This window comes from Ammospiza caudacuta, chromosome 18 (genome assembly GCF_027887145.1).
Source record: "Ammospiza caudacuta isolate bAmmCau1 chromosome 18, bAmmCau1.pri, whole genome shotgun sequence".
NCBI classification, from domain to species: Eukaryota; Metazoa; Chordata; class Aves; order Passeriformes; family Passerellidae; genus Ammospiza; species Ammospiza caudacuta.
Genome location: NC_080610.1, coordinates 12829448 through 12850214, shown reverse-complemented (window position 1 = coordinate 12850214; position 20767 = coordinate 12829448). Strand labels below are relative to the sequence as shown.

Here is a 20767-nt window from a genome sequence, read left to right as displayed (position 1 = left end):
AGCCCCGACAGCCGCGCGGGGGTCAGACCCGCTCCCCTCCCTCACGGCCCGGCCGCTCTTCCCGCCACCCGCCGTCCCCTCACGGCGCCCGCCCCTCCCCTCCCCGCCGGCCCCGCGCGTGCGCGGAGCGCGGGCCCCGCCGGGCGGGCGGGCGGAGCCGAGCGGAGCCGCCGAGCGCAGCCGTGCCGAGCCCCGCGCAGCCCCGGCATTGTGCGGGCGGGCGCCCCGACACACGGACCGAGCCGCCGGCCGCGCCGAGCGCCGCGTTCCCCGCCGAGCCCGCCGCCCCCCAGCAGCATGTCGGGCCGGTCGGTGCGGGCCGAGACCCGGAGCCGGGCGAAGGATGATATCAAGCGGGTGATGGCGGCCATCGAGAAAGTGCGCAAATGGTGAGCGGGCCGCGCCGCGCCGGGACCCCGCGCCCGCGTCCCCCCGCGCCCCGCGCCGGCCCCGCGCGGGTCCGGGGCTCGCCGGCGGCCGCGGGGGGCGGGGAGCCGGCGGCACCCAGCAGCCATTTCGCTCCGGCGAGTCACATGAAGGCGGCGGCGGCGTGTGAGGGCGAGAGGCGGCTCCATTGTGCGGCCGAGCCCCCTCCCCGCCGCCCCCCGCCGCTCCCCGCGGACCCCGGCCCGCCGCCCCTCGCCGCGGGTCCCGGGCCGGGCGCCTCGGGCATGGGCGGGCGGCAGGGTCGGGCCGGGCGCCTCCCGCCGCCGGCCCCTACAAAGGGCCCGTGGAGCGGGCCCGGGGAGGCTCCGCCGCCCGCTCTTCTGGGTGGAAATAGTGCTCGGGGAAGTGTTCTGGAAAAAAAGAAAACATGTTAAGAATACCCCTGTGAAGCTCCCGAGAGTTTATTTTCTGTCGTTGCCTGTTTGTGTGTTGATTTCACCTCCGGAGTTCCCGGGGTTTGCGCGTAAAAGCGCAGCGAACCCGAGCGCGATCGTCTCCCACCGACGCTCCGGGAGAGAGCGCGAACTGCCCCTGGAACCTCTCGTAAATCATAAAATTAAAGGTTATACCCCGTGTGAAATAAGTCCCTTTTGTTAGGCCTTCAACGCGTTTTGGCATTTCCCTGCTTTTGTCTTTTTTTCCTTGCTTTTGTTAGAAAAACCCTCACGACGTGTTTAAACAATACAGTACGGCGGTCGCCGCCGTGCTGTGCATGGTCGGTCCGGGATTTGGGATGGCATAAAGCGCGGTGCCGGTGTGACTCAAGAGTGAATCTTTCTTCCAGCAAGTTGGCTGAGACTGTTCAGCAGTCTCTGTGCACGTATCTTAAAATACTTTTCTTTAAACATTTGGAATCCACGGGGAAATCCTTTGCGTTATTGTTACTGTTCATCACTCAGCTGGTTTGCAGCTTTGAAATCAAGGGGACACTTCTATTGTCCTCCTCGGCTAACGCTTTGTTTTCGTTAAAAAAAAACGCAAAACACAGAGTTGAACGTGTTCGTATGAGGGTGAAATGGATTGTTAAGTTTTAAATGGCCTTGAGCACACGAAGGGTGTTGGGTTGGGGTGAGCCGGACAAAGGATCGGGCCGGGTGTCCGGGAGCGCCGGGCACGGGATGGGCATTGCGGAGACCCCAGGCTTTGTGTGGGAGCCGGGGCAGCCCCAGCCCCGCAGCTCGGGTGCTTTCAGGAACTCTCTTTACTCGGGTGTTGTTTGTAAGTGCAGTTTGCTGACTGCCGGGCCGGCTTTGGAAGGTCAGAACAATGTGCAGCGCTGTGACAGGACTTTTGTTCCAGCCGGAGCGTGCTTGGATGTGTGGGACTGTTCTGGCTGTAGGTATTTCATTCATGAGCGCAGCACGCTCCCTTTGAATCCTGATTTGTGGAATTCAGAGAGGAGTAGAAACAGAAGCTTGGCCATTCAACAAAATACCTATTTTTTTTTTTTTCTTGGCAAGGACTCTCTGCCATCATGCCAGTTGCTATGGCTCTTTCTGTAAAACAGAAATCTTATGGTATAAATAGATTTCTCTACATTTTAACCTTCACGATAGGCAACTTGGCTATAGAGGGCTCCTGTATAGTCATGCAGTGTTTCTGTTGATTATTGTCAGAAGTATTGATACAACTTTTTGTGGAAGTATTTACATAAAGCAATTTTCTTATTTTTAAAGGAATCGTAATTTGAAGGTGAATCTCATGGTTACCCCCCTCCACCTGCAGTCAAATACAGTGGGAAATTAGCTAGAGAGAGTCTGTGTTTTGTGGTTTCAGTGTTTTGAGAAGACTTGGCTTGTTCAATTGAACTTTCCACACTGGCAATTCCTGCATCTTCAGAAGAGCCACATCGGCAATTTCCAAGTGTGCAGTTGCATTTGCATAATAGGAGCAATTTGTTGCCATCCACAGCTCTTCTGTGGAAATGCAGCCACTGAAAATTAAAATACCTTGTGTCCAGCATTTCCTAGAACAGAGTTTTGTGAGACTTGTGTGCTCGGAGCAGTGTGTGCCAGGGATGGGCAGGGGAGCTCCTCTGAGCAGACGGTGGCTTTATCCAAGGCATTATCCACCTGGGCAGGTGTGCAGCACCTTGCTGTGCCTGCTGCTCCCAAATCCCTGTGCTGCCACGTCTGTGAATGTGCCTGCTGGAAGGCAGCTTCCATCAGGGCAGACTCTGTTCCTCAGGAAATCAGTGTTCCTGGACAGCCAGCACTTGGATGCAGATCCCCTATTTTCCTGTCGGTTCACGGAGCGCGTGGCACTTCTGGTTATTGCTGGAACTTCGTAGTAAACAGTGAAGTTGTTACGTTTTTATCTTGAGATTACTGTAACCTTATCTCCTTTGTTTAAGCCATGCTCATGAATGAGCATCTGTTTTGGAAAACACGCAGCACGTGGCTTACAGAATACATGGTTGCCTTGTGTTTGTGTGGCACAAATGTTAAATTTCCACAGTAAGAGAACAGTTCTACCTTTCTTTAACAGTACTTTCTGTCAGTCTATTTTAAAAAATCCTCTGAGATTATTTTGTCTCGATAAATGGTACAGGATTTTTTTTGTCTTTAAAGGTTGATGGGTACATGTAGATTCCAAGTGGGCTCTCAAGAAGAGAGGGGCAAAAACTATTGTGCCCTCAACAGCACTAGAAAAATACTGAAGGCACTCTTGGTTTGTGTCAAAGTCTGATTTGTTAAATGAAGGAAAATGCATCTACTGAGAGACAAGGAGTGAGCAGGAGGAAAGCATAAGTGGTAGGATGTCTTGGGAGGGAATGAAATAATTTGCATGGGTACAGAGCACTGCTGGACTTTGGGGCAGCTGTGCAGACATGTAAGCATGGAGGTCTGGAATACCTGGTGGGGATAGGTAACCCTGGCTTTAGAGAATGCACCCGGAATCAGAAATCCCACTGTGCTGCCTTCCCTTTGAATTGCAGCATTTCTCAGGAGTCCTTTGACCTTTTTCTGATCCATCAAAGCCCTGATCTGACAGGTGATAACACCTCAGGAAGAAGAGGTGAACCTGGACAACAGGTGAAAGTACCTGGAGAAAGCTGAGGGGAAAAGTCCCCACAGGTTGTTTTACCTGGGCCATTGGCTGGGATCCTGGGCTGTGGCTATTTAGGATTTCTGGGCTGTGCTGCTGTAGCTTTTCTGTTCACTGTCTCCATTCAGACTTGCTAAAATGCTTTTGTGTGGTGTGTAATGCTCTGAGATTGAGTTTCTGCAGGTTTTGCTGCTCATGCCTCCTTCTTCAAATAGGCTTTTGCTCTGAAAAGGAGTCATGACACAGAACTCCCTAACAAGATGTCTTTGGAAAAAGGCTGTTTGCTACTCCCAGATCCCCTCCCTGCTTTAGCCTGTCTGTGGTGGGTTTTGTCCTAGGACTGTAGTTCAAGCAGTGGCAGTTGAAGTAAAAATATCCAGTGTATGTGCAGGAATGCATTGAGTTCTGTAGTGGCCCAAACACACTGTTACCATGCTTGAATTATGATCTCTTTCTTTTTCCTTGCTTGAATTATTTCTCTTGACTTCAGTGGGAGCTGAAGGTGGAGTTTTGGCGCGTGTGAGCCGTGGTTCTCTCTGCTGTGAGCAAGGTGCTTGTGGCCACCAAGCAGGGCTTGCTTTAAGCCATGTGCACATTGCAGGGGACTCCCCAAATGTGCTGTACTTAGATAACCCCAGAGAAAAGGTGTCTGTGACCACATGTCCTTGTCCAGTCTCTCTGCATGGCATTTGATTGGATTTGCAGCCTGTTCAGTAAACACCATGTGTGTCTGGGGCTCCTTCACGTTAGTCACTAGACAAACATCTACTCAGCAGTAGGCGTGCTCGGAAAAGCAAGCCCACGCTTCACAAAATCAGTTTTTGTGCATCTGACAGCACTTTTTGTGTATAATAATGGCATATTCTTTCCCATCCCCTTTCTCTTTTGCTTGATCCCACAGGGAGGTCATAATTCTGTGATTTTCACCAAACTCTGTTGCAATGCAAGTGAGTGTGATGTGATAAATTCAGCATTATGACGTCACTTCGTGATCACCAGCAGAAGATGGGGTATGTGGGAGCAAATCCGTGTGTAAATGCAGCTCACTGTGATGAATGGTAGTCGTGGGAAAAGGCCAGACAAGTGGGAAAGCCTTTCCTTGAGTGATATATTGGCAGCAAAGGCTTTCTGTGTCTCTGCCATCAAATGTTTCTGGCACTCACTGCTGCTGCAGAAGCTGCCTTGACACTTTCTGTATAAGTGTAATATACACTGTTGTGTTTGCTCACCCATATATTACTTTTACACGTGGAATCTGATGTTCATCTGTGGAGCTTTAGTGTTATTAAACAAAGTATAAATATATTTGGGAGTCTTGGGTTATTTAGCATGGGGAATTGGGTATATAATGATGTAAGTTCTGAGATATTAGTATGCCTCAGGCTTAAGCACTGAAGAAGTGTTGATACTAATGGTTACCCTTTGTACCCTTGGCTGTCCTTTAAATGCTGTGCAGATATAGTTTAGAATTTAAAAATGTCTTTACAAAATTTCAGAAAAATGTAAGGGTTTGTTTCTGTTGCACTGATTAGTTTCTGAATTTACTGTAACTAAAAGTATCGAAGATACTTCTCAGTGTGGAAGATTAAAAGAAAAAATATTATTGTATATATTTAATTTTCTGTTGTTACTCCTGAGTCATTCATGGAGAAACAGGAGAGCTTTGAAAACAAGCAAAATGGGTTTTTCTGTAAAACTGTGGAGTTTATCAGCTAGACATGGACAAGTAAAGTTGATAATTGCCACATTTTCAGCCTGATAAAGTGTCAGGCTGATGGTGTTCCATTAGCCATCTTTTCCAATCCAACAGTCAGCACAGAGACCAACCTACAGAGAATAACAGGGATGGTGCAATTACAGATATTGCTCAGTCATCACTTATCAAAGGTGGAATTGAGTGATGGGAGTGGAATTCTGGTCAGGACCTCGGGGTGGGTGGGTGCAGCAGACAGGAAAACAGGTGAAGAAACTATTTAAGGTTTCACAACAGAATGAGCACAAGAGTTCATGAGTTCCTCATTCCTATTCCAGCACTGGGCCAGTGAGGATCCTCTATGATTTGTGCAGTATTTCCCAAACTCTCTACCCTGGGCAGCAGCAGTAAATTGTCAGTTCTCACTGAGTGAAAATCCCTGATCAGCAGCTTGGGATGGTGTCTCTGCACAAAAGAATAAAAAGTGACTGTTCAGGGTAGAAGTGGGTTTGGGGTTTTTGTTTGCTTGTTTGGATTTTGGGTTTTGTTTTGAAATGGTAAGGCAGTAAGTATTACAGATAATATTCTAAGCTTAATTTGCAATAAATGTCATAAATCTTGAAATGATTTTACCCTGTTGATCTTGAATGTCTGAAAGTCATTGCGTTTCTTTGTTAACAAATTTGTGTTTGTGCTGCCAATGCTTTTATTAAGTTTCAGGGGAGGTTGTCTTCTTTTTTTTCTTATTAATACTTTCGTGGTCTTAAACTGTCAATACTGTAAATACTTACACAAGTAAAAATATTTGCATAATAGCACTGTGATGTTGGGTTTTCTTTTTAGCCATAGGTTTGCAGGACTGGGATGTTGGTGTACTTCCATCACAAAATATTCTTATTCCCGTTGTTGTCTGAATTACTGTGTATTGAAATCAGTTAAAAAATCCCTAGAGCTGAGGGTTATCAAAACTTAAAGTGGTAAGAAGCTCAGAAGAGTTAAAATGTCAGGGCTAACTTTAATACTAGAAGGAAAAAGTTACTAATATAGGTTTCCTCCTGTGTTCTACAGTCTGTCCAGTGAAGATGCTGTGTGAGGCTGCTTTGAGATGCTAACAGGTATCTTGAACTTTTGGTTTTCCAGTGCAGCATCTCTAAGTAATATTTTGCTGTAGGAAAAGACTAAAATCTTGATTTTTAAAAAAAAGCATTTATTCACCTCTCCCCACACCCAAAACAAAACCCCAGTTGGTTTTATTTCCATAATTTCAAAGGTTTTCTTAAGTAGAAATAAATCTAGCTTGCCTTGTATCCTTAAAAAACCCCAAATTATATCATGATCATCTCTTCACAATTAAGTATGCTCTCATTATTGACATGCCCTCATCTCCACTGTCATTTTTATCGCATGTAGACCTCCAAATTAGAGTGAAATTGGATTTTGACATACTTTAGCCACCTAGTGTACCCAAATGGCTGTGTCTAAACACATTGGGGGAGCTCTGCTCTGTGAAGAGCAGTAGGAAAGAAATGAATTTGAAATAGTTTTGGACTTTAATTAAAATGTCATTATGGACAGAGCCAAAATATATCAAATAGACATATACAGTTTAGCTTTGCTTTTGTTCTTAATTAAACGAGAAAATGCCTCTTCTAAAGGAAAAATATAAGATTGGCTTTGGTAGCTGAAACAAATAGTGAGGAGGATGTTTGTGACATTTGTACAGTGGGGCTGCTTTTGATTCTGGAGGCCCTTTCTAAAAATGGAGCTATCACATATATGTAAATATATATATTTGGAGTGATATCCAGCTTCTCCCATCCTGCAAAGAACATTTTTAATTTTTTTAATCTATAACTGGATCCCAAATCTATTATTTAAATGTTTATGGGGAAAAAAAAAAAGCCTGAGATCTCATGCCAAATTAATTTCAGATGTTCCTGAATATTTAATGGAATCGGTCTTTGTTGTTAACTTTTAATGGATCCATTTGCAGAGCTGCATTGCAAACCCAGGAACCAGCAGTGGTAATCTGTGACCTGAAAACTGATCCCAGAAACGTGATGAAATTTCTCTGGCATTGTGGACCTTCTGTAAAGCCCTGATGTGCAGAGCTCAAGGAGTGCATCCCTCAGCCCAGCATCCCTGTCCAGCCCAGCCCTGGGAGCCCCGAGGCAGAGCCACCCTGCAGCCACATTTCCTTCCCCTTTTGTCACCCCTGGGGCTGGCAGGGTGTGCACAGAGCAGCCCAGGCTGTGCCTTCCCCCCTCTGCTTTTCCCCAGAGCTGGGCTCTCATTCTGCACCACGGCACTGATGGCTCCCTGTGAGGCTCTGGAATGGCAGAGCTGTCTGTCTGTCAGGGGTGTGGAGTGAGCATTAAATTGCCAGCAGCAAATTTCTGCCCCCCAAATAAACCTCAGATGGTCAAAATGCATCTAGATTTCTAATCCCATTAAACAGCTTCATGATAATTAAAATACACTGGTCTATCTAAACCCTCTTCTGCTGTCTAGAAACTTAAGTGAAAACTGTAGGCATTAAATCTGCATTTTCAATTGCTGTTCTTCTTAACTTTATCTTTAATCCAGATCTTATTACTGCTACTGCAGTTACTCACCCAGTCAAGTAAGAGCCCTGAGAAATCTGGAGGTTAGCAGTGCTCTAGCAAGTTGTGAAATGCAAAGAACAATTTGCACAATGCAGTGCTAAAGACGATGTAATAGAGATCATCCTACTTAATAGCCTGTTTAAATTCTTGACAACTTACAATAGGAGATCACTCTCTTCTGAATCTGAAGTGTAACTCCTCCTGCATTGTAATTTTGTAGGGAGAAGAAGTGGGTGACAGTTGGCGACACATCCCTAAGGATTTACAAATGGGTACCAGTAACAGAGCCTAAAGTGGATGATGTAAGTATCCTGCAGTATCTTGCCTTTTCCAGATGTAGATGCTCCTGTTTAGGCAAAGTCAAAAGAAATGCTCTTTGATTTTCACTGAGCCTTTAAGCTGAGACTGGTGTGGGTCTTGCAGGCTCCAGGGGGATGTTGGTCTCTACAGCAAGTGATGTGCATGGGTGAGTGTGTGGCACTGGAGTCAGCTGGGATCAGTTCTCAGATAACTTAAACATGCAGCTGAAACTCAGTTTGAAACCTTTAGTTTGAAACCCTTCTCTGACTAACTGGGAGGCAGGGAGGGAGAGTTATGGCATGGATTATTTTTCCCCCCTTTGTGCCTGGTGATTTAAAGAAAGCAGCTGGTTTGGAACAGGGCAGAGTACATATTCTATGTGTGCATCAATGCTGTTCTGCTCAAAACCAGGTGGAAAACATTTGACATGAGTGTAGGAATATCCTGTGGAGCTGGGATCACTTCTATTAGCATGTCCAGCCAAGGAATACAGCAGCAATGCTTCTGTTGTCCTGTGTGTTTTCTCTTGATAAATGTTCTGTCTGTGCATCCTGTTTATGTTGTGTGGTGTAAAAAGAAGGGTAAAAATCAAAGTTGATAGGACTTACAAATTGGTTTTTAAAATGATTGCTACTCTCATCATATAAATTGTAATATTGAGATAGAGAGAACACTAACCCAGGATAACACAGTAAATTAATGACACAACAGAAAACACATCCTAACTTTGGTACTCTTTCCTTGGGCTGTCATGTGCTTTTACTTTACCTGAAATATGAGTGAAGACCTATTTGGAAGAAAACTTCTGTATTAATAGATGTGTAAAATGGTGGTGTTTCAGACAAGACACTGTCATGACCTTGTCTTACTCAGACTCCAAATTTAAGACCAATTTTTTTTTATTAGGATTGCTTTAAATGAGTTTGTTTCTTTCTGTGCTTTGGTTGTCCCACAGATTTCAGGGACTGTCAGAGTTGTGGTAAACCTCAGGGGTTCTTCCAGTGCTTGGGCAGCATCTCTCTGAAGTTCCCCCTTGGGAATTGGGAAACCTGTCCATTCTTTCTGGTTGTCTAATGTTTGGTCTTGATTTTATTATTTATAGTATATAGTGGGGGGAAATTGTGCTGTCTGTGTGAGAGGGAGTGCAGGGTTTAGGATATTTAGGATCAGGGCTTCTGGCACTTTTCCTGCTGTTCAGCTGTGCCTGCAGGATGGGTGCTGGGGGACTTGGAAACAGAATTTCTAAGTGAGCTTCTGGAGGAATTTTCAAGGTCACTGCTACCCAAAGTCAGGTTCTCTATTATGAAGAATGAGTTTATATAATGTTTCCATGTGCAGAGTTTAATTGTGTTTTCTAAGCCATCATCTCTAGGTTGAGGCTCCAGATTTGCAGAAATTGGGACACTTGTTAAGGACCAGTTACACTGGTGTCCTACGGTCATGTTCTTTTTATTTCAAGTAGAGCCTGTTGTGCAGCTGCAGGTGTTTCAGGCTTGGTGTTGGCAAGGTTTCTGTCCTGCTGCTCTGAAAGTTCTCACAAATCATACAAGCATGTATATTTTATATAAATATAATTTATTTACATAAATTATCCCTACCTGGTATATAAGTACTAGGTAGGGATAATTTTGTCTATTAAATTTTGTTGTGGACATCTTTTTATCTCTAATTTCATCCATTCTGAAGGACCAGACAGTATATTTGCTTTTCACTAAAATAGGAGAGTGGTGCCTTCCCTTATTTCAAGTGGAAGTTGTCTTTGATTTTGGTGAACAGAAATTAAATTACTTCCCCCCCCGTCACATACTGCTCCTTAGACACTTGGACATTTCTCTGCACTTCAGTTAGCTTGGCTCTTCCTCCTCCTGCTTGTGGAAGGCTGTTCTGGGACCTCACCACTCTGATGGTTAAACCTCTTTAAAAAACACCTGTCAGCTTAAATGGCTCACAGTCACACTCAGTGTTTCTTTTGTGGCAAAAATATCCTTTTTACCTTTAAAAAGCAACAAAACCAAACCTGAGAGAGATCATGACCCCTCTGACCTTTCATTTTGCAGAGGTAAAGAATTCCATGTGCTCTCACCTCTGTTTCATGCATCAGCAAGTAAAATCTGGCTTCTCTAAGTAAAAATGCAGTTTAGAAATAAGCTTAATAATTAAAATAGAGAGAAAAGTCCCTCCAGATGTCACTTGTTGAATTTCTTCTGCAGTCTTAGACAGTGTTTGATTGTGGTTCAGTTCCTTCCCTCGTTGGAGGACAGTATCTGTCCAAAAGGGTGGGCTCAGAGCATTCTTCCTGGAGTCAGGCTCTGAATTGTCTCCTCAGCAGGCAGGATCTCCACAAGCAGTGCAGCTGCTTCTTTTTCCTGTGAGTCTGATTACATCACCTCCTAATTGCAAATGCTGCATCCCTGAGCAGCACAGATTCCCAGGGATGGATGCCATGGTCCCTGGGCTGGCACAGATTCCCAGGGATGGATGCCATGGTCCCTGGGCTGGCACAGATTCCCTGTCATGGATGCCATGGTCCCTGGGCAGCACAGATTCCCAGGGATGGATGCCATGGTCCCTGGGCAGGCACAGATTCCCAGGGATGGATGCCATGGTCCCTGGGCAGGCACAGATTCCCAGGGATGGATGCCATGGTTCCTGGGCTGGCACAGATTCCCAGGGATGGATGCCATGGTCCCTGGGCAGCACAGATTCCCAGGGATGGATGCCATGGTCCCTGGGCAGCACAGATTCCCAGGGATGGATGCCATGGTCCCTGGGCAGCACAGATTCCCAGGGATGGATGCCATGGTCCCTTCTTTGTTTGCATGTGGGAGCAGGTTGGGACCCACAGCTCATGCAGGGCTTGTGCTCTGTGCTTTGGGTCAATCTCATTTTTCTTAATCCATCTTTCAGTTTTTTTTAAATGAAGAAACAGCATTAGTTGTGGAGGAGGAGGAGGTTTTAGTTGGGGTTGTGAGCTGTTCTTACAGAGGTGCTCAGTGGGGAGGGTTTTACACAGCAGTGTGGATTTCTCTGCATGGCCATGGTCTCATGTGTGTGTGGTGCCTTTTGTTTTTCAGAAAAATAAGAATAAGAAAAAGGGCAAAGATGAAAAGTGTGGCTCTGAAGTGACCACTCCAGAGAACAGCTCCTCCCCAGGGATGATGGACATGCATGGTGAGTGGGAGAAGGTCACACCCAGTTCCCCTCTTACACTGCTGGGAAAGTGTAAACCAAGAGCCTCAGATCCTCCACTGCTCTGATGGATGGACTTGAATCAAAATGGAAAACACCATCAGATACTCAGTTGGTACCTTGGATCAAAATGGAAAACACCATCAGATACTCACTTGGTACCTTGGACTTCTCTTCTGTGGATGTACTTACAGTTGTTTATATATGGGATATGAGTGTAAGGGAAAAAACTTGTTAGTGGAGTTAAATGTGAAAATAAAATTAGAAATATCTACCACTCTAAGCACTGCACTCAGGTGCAGTAATACCTCAACAGTTTGCTGCTTGAAGAACCAAAAATTCCCCAAAGGCTTAGTGGGACCTACTCTAATTTAGGCAGGTTTTGTACTTATTAACTCTCTTACTGATTAAGGTCAAGAGAATTCTGCAAGAGCCAAGAAAGCAAGCTCTGGTTCTGTGCTGCCTTCCTTCTGCTGCAGCTTGAAGAAATTAACTGCTCAAGAAAACATTTTTTGTTTGCCAGTTAGGCACTATGAGGTCAATTTTATTTCACTTTAATTTTTAAAAAATGCTACTTTTGAGTGTTAGCCTGATGTTTATTACAGAGCAGCTTGCACAGCTCAGCTCTGCTTCAGCTTTTTACCTTCTGGGTGTTTGGGTAACAATTATGGCTGAGAATGCAGCACTGTTAGAGCTGATAAGAGAGGATCACTTTTTAGTGGGGTGTAAATTTTTAATTTCAGTTTTATTTGCATTTGTGCTGCCTCATGGTTGCTTTTTGCAGTGCTGACAGCAAGTGAGGTCTTGCAGTTAAAGGATGAGCAGGGGTTTTGCAGGTCTGGATTAATTTTTCATCTATTTCAAACCTTTTAACTTTTGCCTTGGTCAGATAATTTAATTTTTTAAAGTCTTGATTCTCCCATCCATGAGGTGAATGTACTACTTGATTTTTTTATCACTTATCACCTGTGTTTTTAACTGTACAATTTCACATTGTACAATTTTGTAATAAATTTAATCTGAATTGACTTCAGGCTGCTCTGGAGAGAGGTGATCCCAGCAGCAGCTCTGTGTTCCTGAAGTCCTTTGGATGTAATGGTTGTAGAGATGCAGAGGGAGGTGGATTGACTTGTATTCTACTAATTTAATTCATAATATTTTGCAGGGTGAGTTTTCTTTAGGGAGCAGGAACTTCCCTCTTGGTTATCCAGGGATGTTAGTCTGGTTTAAAGGAAGTTGGACCCCAGTGCTATGTGTAAAATAATAGCTGAGTACTTAAACCACTGTCACAGGCAGAATATTTCCTGTTCACTACAGATCTGTGCTGCAGAGAATTACTGGGATCCAAGCCTTTGAGGGCTAGAGAATATTCTGGACAATTATAAAAACTGTTGATATTGGGATTGGATGTTACATTGCACCTTGAAGGGGTTTTGGGTTGGTTTATTTTTGACCTTCAGGAGTCAATTAAAAAATATCTGCTTATCTGAACATTGGAGTGTTGGGTATTTGGAAATGTGCAGCATGAACTTGCTCAGCCCTGTGTTATGTGAGACTGCCACTTTGGTTGATCTGCTTTACTCATATTACAAAATTCTGGGGTCTTTTGCATCAGATCTGAGTAAAACACTCTTTGGTTTAAGATATAAAATTAGAATTAGATTTCTAGTAGCTGCTTGGAAACTCTGTAGGCTGGTGTGGAAAGAAGTTGGGTGTGTAGTGTGAGTCTAAATGATTGAACTTGATCCCTAATGAGCTAAATTATATCATGTGTTATCAGGGAATAATGTGGAAGCATTCAGGTGTGCTTTGTATCCTGTCAGATCAAACTGGGTTGGTTTCCACTCTTCTGTTCACAGATGACAATAGCAACCAGAGTTCAATAGCTGATGCTTCTCCAATCAAACAGGAAAACAGCAGCAATTCCAGCCCAGCCCCAGAGCAGAACTTGGCAACACAAGCCGACGGCACTGAAGTCAAGTCTGACGAAACTCAGGCAGAGGCAAAGGAGCAGCCTGGTTCAGAAGGTGAGCTGGGAGGGCCATTTGAAAGCCAAACAAAAAAAGTTATCCTTTAGTGTGTTATTTATTTGCTTATCCGCTTTAAGAACTGGAAAATAATAATTTGAAAGAGATGGTTTCTGAATTTTCGGCATTTATGTGAAAATGGGCCATAATTTCTCTGACCTGCTGGTGATCTTTCATACAACTGGAAAGGTCACACTGACATTCAGGGGTCTTTTCAGGGAGAAACAAACAAAATACTGGTTTATTGTTCTCAAATCTCAGTCTTGAAAGAATAAATAATTTAAAATCATCTTTGAAATGGCTGCTACCATGTAATCACACAAGTCCTGGAAGGTATTAGTTTGTGTGGATCTCTGGAAGTTGATGCCCTAGTGTGACAGTAAAATAGAGGTGAGATACTTTGAAATTACTTTTTACATTTTGTAAACTATAATGCAAGCTTTCTTTTCTCTTAATCCTGCTTGCTACTTATTCAGAAGTTAGCTCTGAGTTCTGTCCTAATTTTCTGAAAGCATTACAAGATTCTATTGCAGTTGTGGACAGATTAAAAATACATGTGGGTTAAGGGATTGTTCTGACCCTCACTCTTTAAATGGTATTTTGGGTAATTGAAACATGCTCTGTATTTATATTCTTGGGAAGATAACTTTCTTTGTCCTATTATAACAGATAAAAGATGTCCTTAACACCATTCTAATGATTTGGTTGCAGAATTCTTCCCATACCAAAGCAATTAAATTATGCTCTCCTGATTTAGTTCTTCAATCAGTAGCTCGACTGACCAATTTAAATTTAGAAGTTTTATCTTGGTAATGCCAGAGTGCTCAAATATGTTAAGTGTTGTCATTTTTAACTGGGGTTAAAATTTGACAACAGAACTATCACCAAATTGGAATAAATCAGAGCAAATACCTCCACTTGCATATTTGGCCACAGTAAAGAGTAAGGATTTACTCCTTGGTTTAATATTATCTGAACCTGCTTATGTGAAGCTGTTGCATAGCATGCAAGTTCCCCTGGTTAAATTTAGGTTTAGGGAAAATCAAACCAAGTCCTCTGGATTGAGAGCCAGGTATTGTAAAATGAAAGGGAGACACAAAAGCAAAAAATTCCTGTTATTAATGCAGGTGTTTTCAGTTGGTTAAATGCTGTGTTAAACAATTTATTAAACATTTATCTACCTTGTTGTGATCAGTCAGAGCCCTGCAGTTGGGACATTATTCAGCTGGACAGGGTTAATGACCTTGCCTGTCTCATGTTACTCCACTGAAATGAGGGAGGTTCCTCTAAGACACTTTGTGTGGTCAGAAATGCTTAATGAGGAATGAAATAAAACAGGTGGATTAAAGCATTCTGCTGTGTGAACAAGTCCTGCAGGCACTGGAATAGTTTGAGGCTTGGTGGTTTCAGGAAGGGATCCCCTTGGCCAAAGGGCAGCAGCAGGCTGAGTGTTCCATCAGGAGCAGCTGGAAAAGAGCAGCAGTGATGGGCTGGGGCTGGATTTGTCACAGGGAGATGGGAACATGGCCAAGTGCTCCTCAGCTCAGTGGGGGCTGAGACATACACAGCAAAAATCAAAACTCAGATTTCTTTGGACCCTTGGGACTTGTTTCTGTATCAGCATGAAGATGCTTTTGTGGTGAGACACGGACAGGAAAAGGATTCTGCCCAAGTTCACTGAATGTGATCTTTGAGATGCTCATGATGAGCATCACTTTGTCTGGAATTCAGAAATGCTTGTGATGCTTCTTATACAGTACACAAAAATATCCATTACTCACTGGTTATGGCATCTTCATTAACCAAAACTGTCCAAAAATTTTGTTTGATCTTGCATTTCTCTTAATATGGAATAAATTCATAAAATCTTTGGGTCAGGAATCTAGAAACACATTTTACATGCCCCTGTCCCCTATTTAAAGAAATGTGTGCTTTAACCTTGAATCTTCTGTAAGTCTTGTTTTGAGAGAGGGAAGGATTTTAAAAACAAACAAACAACAAAAAACCCCCGAAACAAACCAAAACCCAGTGAAAGCTGGAAGCAAGTAACAGCTGTAATAGGTTTGAGGAATTCTTCACACCTGTCCACCAGAATTTAAAAAAAAAAAAAAAAAAAAGGATTTAAAATATATGGCTGAATTTTGATTCAGGTAACTTTATTCTCTCTGCTTAGCCACAGTTTTTAGATCCATTATTTGTAAGACTTCAGCCTTTTGCTTCTGGTTTGAAGGAGTTCCCTTGCAGTCCAGACTGGTTTGCTGAGGGCTCAGACCTCATTTTTGAGGCTGTGCAGGAGCTTGGCTCCCTCTAGGGTCTGATCCCAGGGTCTGTGCTCCAGCAGCAGGAAGGAAAAACTCAGGCAGCAGCTGGGTTGTGATCCTGGAGTTTGAGCTTAATTCATCATATTCATACACTTATTTGTGTATTTTTATTAGTGGTTACAGTGTGGGTGAAATGGTTGTGCTGGGGATGTTGCTGATGGGAAGACATCCTGCAAAGCTCCTGCTGAAAGCTTTCATTTGTTTGCCTAAAATTATTTCTTGCCATTTCAGATACCTCTGATGAACAGAATTCACAGTCTTCAATGGAAAATTCCATGAATAGTTCAGAGAAAGCAGAAATTCAGTCCTCTGGAGAAAATGATTTAATTACAGAGGCATCTAAAAACTCTCAGGTAACTTTAAATGCAATAGTCCAGTTGCATGGATCTTGGAAAAGTTTATTTTTAGTTAAAAGCAAATATAAGGAGGACAGCTGTGTATTTCCATTAATTTGCAAAGTGAGGACCTTTAGTAAAGCAGCTGTAGAGTATTAAATGTGCCTGTACCTGGTTTTGTGGTCCAGGTGACTGGCTGCTTGAATCTCACAGAATTGGAACAGTAAAACCAGATTGGTCTGATGGATTTCTTGGTTTCTTAAACCAGACCATGTTTTTAAGTGAATATTAACATTTTGCATTAATAAATTGCTTGGAACAAACCTACTGGACCCTTTGAGGACCATTCAGAAGTAGAACACCTTCTATAAAGGTAAATGTTTATGGCAGTTAGGAGAGTTAATTTGTGGATGTTTGGGTGTTTGTTTACTCACTGAAACACTGAAAAATTCTGGGTGGGTGGGAGGAAGAAATGATCCTTGCAGCTGTGCCCTTCTGAGGGCAGGACAAGTGCAGATCCTCAGGCAGAGCCCTGCTCCTCCTGCTTTTCCTGTGGGTGCTCAGTTTCACTGCAGCCTCCATCGAGGCTGTTCCTTGGAATATTCACTGTGGGGCTTAGCCTGGAAATAGGATTTTGCTCCTTGTAGATGACAAGTGCAAAGCTGCTGAGGTAAGATGTGAGTAGAGGAGTGATTTCAGGCAGCACTGGGACATGTTGTGGCATCCAGGGATGCTTTGTCTGGGACACATCACACGCTGGGGAATTGTTTGTTTGATGTTTGTGGTGCCTGAACTTCAGTGCAATGATAACGTGGCTGTTTTTCTTTTCCCCCTCATTAAGGACTCTGAAGGAGTGCCACCTTCTAAAAAGATGAAAGTAGAGGCTTCCCAACAAAATGTTGAAGAGATTTAGACTATAGATTTTTCTGGTCAGTTTTTATGTAAGGTACATCAATGGGCTTAATTATAGAACAACCTTACTTAAGCATCTTCTCTTGGATGAGGACAGAACTCCTAACTTTTCAAGTTACCAAGCAAAAATCCAAGAAAGCCTAACAAAGGTTTAACTTCTCAGACACTGAAAACTTTTTCCTGTGAAACAAACATTGAGAACTTTTAAGTTACTGTCTCTGAATTGGTTGGAGTAAACAACTCAGGAGGGGTCTACGCACTGTTTCTAAAGTCAAAATTACAATTATGTTGCTGCTGTATTTTTTTTTTCATTTCTCTATTTAACATTGTAAGATATTTAAGGATGGTACAGGTCAGGTATTAGCTTTCATGTGAAGTTCATTGTTCTGGCGTGATGTCTGCTTTTGTTTTGTGCCTTGTGTTCTGAAAACAGTGCTAACTTTTAAAAGTTGTTTTGCAGCTGTCTCCTTTGCAAAGTGGCCTATGTTTGCATAATGCCATGTAGTAAGGCTTTTTTTTTTCTTTTTTTGTTTGGGTATTTTGTTTCATTTTTAAGTTTTAAATCCCTGGTGCTTAAATTTTTAAACAACTACAAATCAGGAAGCCATTTTCACTCTTGGAGTCCAAGGAGAAAAAGGAGCTTGATATTTTATTTTAGCAGCTATAGTGGAGATCTTTTATTGAATGCATGGCATTCGCAACTGTAAATTTGGTCTTCTAAATACTTAACTTCATCAGAAGTTAACATGATATGTTTACCATTTATAGTCCAGATCTGAATAGATATTCTAACACAGGCACTTAAAATACTTAGTATTAGGTCCAGATCTCTGTACTGGGTACAACTTGCTTTACAGGAAAGTTCCACTATGTACATAAATAGGATCAAAGGGATTGATGCACAGTGAGTTTATTTTCAATTGGTCTTTTTTGATATCATGTTTTCACTGAACTGGATTTCATTGTACTGTTTCATTATGAGATGTTTACTTCTATGTTCCAGGAAAATACTGTATTGTGGGGGGGGGGGTTCCTTATTCTCTTTCAGCAAGTCTTGTAAATAAGCCTTGTTGTTTCCATAGTCCAGTTCCTAACTGCAGTTAGGAATGTTCCTTCTCTTCCAATTAACGTTGAAGTGTGCTTATGCTAACTGAACTAATGGAAAGGCACAAGGTAGGTGCAGCTCCCCTCAAATTCCTGGCAAGCAGAAGTGTGGAACCATCTGCATCAGGTCACGAGGGTCTGGTCTTCCAGTGGTATTTGTACTTCCAGGGAATAAGCCCTGATCTCCCACTTCCATGCACACACATCCATCCACGTGTCCATCCGTGCTGCTGGCTCGGGCCCTTGCTCTGTCTTCTCCTGCTGTGGGAGATGGAATTTGCAATTTCAAATAAGATCTCACAGCTCTGGAAATGGTTGAGCGTAGTTTGTAAGCTGAAAAACTGTAAATACTTTTTTAGATGAAAAAAAAAAAAAAATAAAAAAGAAGTTGCTTCCAGTTGATAAGGTTTTTTCATAAATTAGGTTTGTGAAGCTTATATAGGTCTGAATTCTCCAACAGTGAAAATGGCTTGCACTTAGACTACTGCATTACGTTTGCAATTACCACTTTATTAGGAAAAATAATGAGGAACTGGGGGGAGGGAAAAGGGGAGGGAGGAGTGGGGAGCCAATACTGACCTTCCATAAGATGTTTGTAGGATTGAACCCCAAATAACCTATGACACTCAACTTTTCCTTTATGTTGAAATAAAACATTTTGGATTTTAACTGAATAAAATTTGATTGCAAATCATTCATGAAAACAGCGTGCTCCCTAATAAGATTTTGGGATTTCTGGTCTGATCATGAAGTCCATTAACATTCTGAAAATAAGGAAATGAGGAGCCAAAACCTGAATTTGCACAATATATGCAATGAAACGGTAGAATTCTCTCTTGAATTGTGTGTATGCCTAAAATGTGGATAACTGGTCCATGATGATTGATTTGTATGTATATTACATTCAGATTTAAGTGATATTTTGTGAGAAGTTCTATTGATATATTAAATGGGCAAATCTAGAAGGATTCAAACTTTTAAATATTTTTGATTTACTAACTTTTCATTATTCTTAATGCTAAAACAAAACAAATTGATGCCACCTTGGACAAGTAGTCGTGTTTACTAATCCCTCTCTTCAGGTGCATCGCAGCAAGTTTTTAATTTTCATTTTGTAGACGTATCCAAGGGAGTAAATAGACTTTTCATTTAGGAACTAATTCCTGTACTTTAGGAAGAAATAAAATATATAAATAGCACTAAAAATACCTCAAATTTTTCATTAGATAGAAACATTTATTGGCATTATTGACATCAACCAGGTTTAATTATAAACTTCCTTTTCTCTCCTGTGGCTTCTGCTCAGAACTGTTCATTGTTCTGTGGCTAACGAGACAAGGCATCATAACCATCTTCCTAGAGGCTTTATTTCTGAGGTAGAAATCCTTTATTTACAGCTTCTACAGAATGCATTCAGATCTTTTATTTTAACCAGAGATTCTTGTGACAACAGACAACTGAACAAGCAGATAGATTTGGGTTCCTTAGACCTGTTATTGTCAGTCTCTGAGGGAAGAGACTTTGACATTATCTGGTATGAAGAAATCCAAAATAGTGTATAAGACTGTTATTAGTCTTTTTTTGAAGTGCCTGATAACATTTATGGGCCAATGGATGTGATTGAACACATTTTAATGCCAGAAAGTACAGATGGGACCAAACCAGAACATGGAATTCAGATCCACTGAGGTTTGAAACCAGATCTAAATCCAGCTTTTTTTTGGCTTGGACCTATCTCTACCCAAAACTTGTTTTATGAACTCACTGTAAAAGGGTTTATTGAAAGCATTGAGAGGTGGAGCAGGAGGAGAGATGTAATTTTTTTCAAGATGACTGAAAGTTCTCATACAGCTGATGTTTTAGAAATAGTGCAAATATCAAGAAGTGCTTCCTTGCTACAATGCTGAATGTTGGAGCTTCAGTTACAAATAAATAAATAAAAAAAATAACAAAAAATATGTATAAAAGAAAAGAAACTAGAAGCAAGCAAGTAATTTAGCTGAGTTTGTGGAACACGTGGGAAGGCCTTCCGGATAATCGATTTACTCAGCCAAACATTTTATAGCAGAACTATTCCTTGGAATTTTTATGCTTGGGAAAGTAGTTGTTAAACATTCCAAAAAGTGCTGGCACTTACAAAACAACAACAAAAAATAAAATCAACAAGGCAGTATAAAATATCGGTTTTGGGTGGCTATCTTCATACATAAGCATTGTCATGTTTTGGAATGTTCTTTATCTCTAAGGGCCTGTTAGAAGGTGTAAAGAATTTTGTTTTCTTCAATACCTAATCGTTTTCCATCTTATGATTTGTGTGTGTGTGTTGTACAGCAGTATAATTTTTCACTTATTTATTCCATCGGTAGTTATGGTTTGTACAATGTACAATGGTTTCATTTCAAAATAAAATAAAAAATCACAACATGAACGCTGTGTGAATAATTTTTATCAAGAAACCTAATCTCACTTAGGTTCCTTTTGGTTTTTTATTTTTTTAATTTGCAATAAATTTCTGTTTTTATAAATGGTATTTTTAAATGTGCATTCTCTGGTGTTGTCTTGTTTGGTAATGTATAAAATGATCCACCTTTGAGAAGTCCAAAGGTGTCTTGATAATTGTGTGGTGGGGCAGGGGCAGGTGGTGGTTGTAAAAACAACAGATATGACCAGTGTAATTACAGCAATCTGCAGAATAATTTGGTAGTTTAAGATAATTCATTTACCAAATTCCTCGTTTGGTGCTCGGTTAAAATGTTGTGGTACCTTAAATTGGAGGGGGAAGGGA

The 20767-nt window shown here is 42.2% G+C and overlaps 1 protein-coding gene across 2 annotated transcripts; it reads left to right on the top strand.

The window, feature by feature from the left end:
• The first annotated feature begins 170 nt into the window (after nt 1-170).
• Nucleotides 171-20391, top strand: BCL7A (BAF chromatin remodeling complex subunit BCL7A). Of its 2 annotated transcripts, XM_058816596.1 has the most exons (7): nt 264-389; nt 4397-4505; nt 8015-8096; nt 11169-11265; nt 13143-13310; nt 15863-15984; nt 16808-20391. In XM_058816596.1, exons 2-7 carry the CDS (start codon nt 4471-4473, stop codon nt 16877-16879), a joined length of 576 nt encoding a protein of 191 aa, XP_058672579.1. In that variant the 5' UTR covers nt 264-389; nt 4397-4470; the 3' UTR covers nt 16880-20391. The 2 variants fall into 2 exon arrangements, with proteins under 2 accessions (XP_058672578.1, XP_058672579.1); XM_058816595.1 differs by lacking the exon at nt 4397-4505 and having other exon boundaries at nt 171-389.
• Nucleotides 20392-20767: the final 376 nt, after the last annotated feature.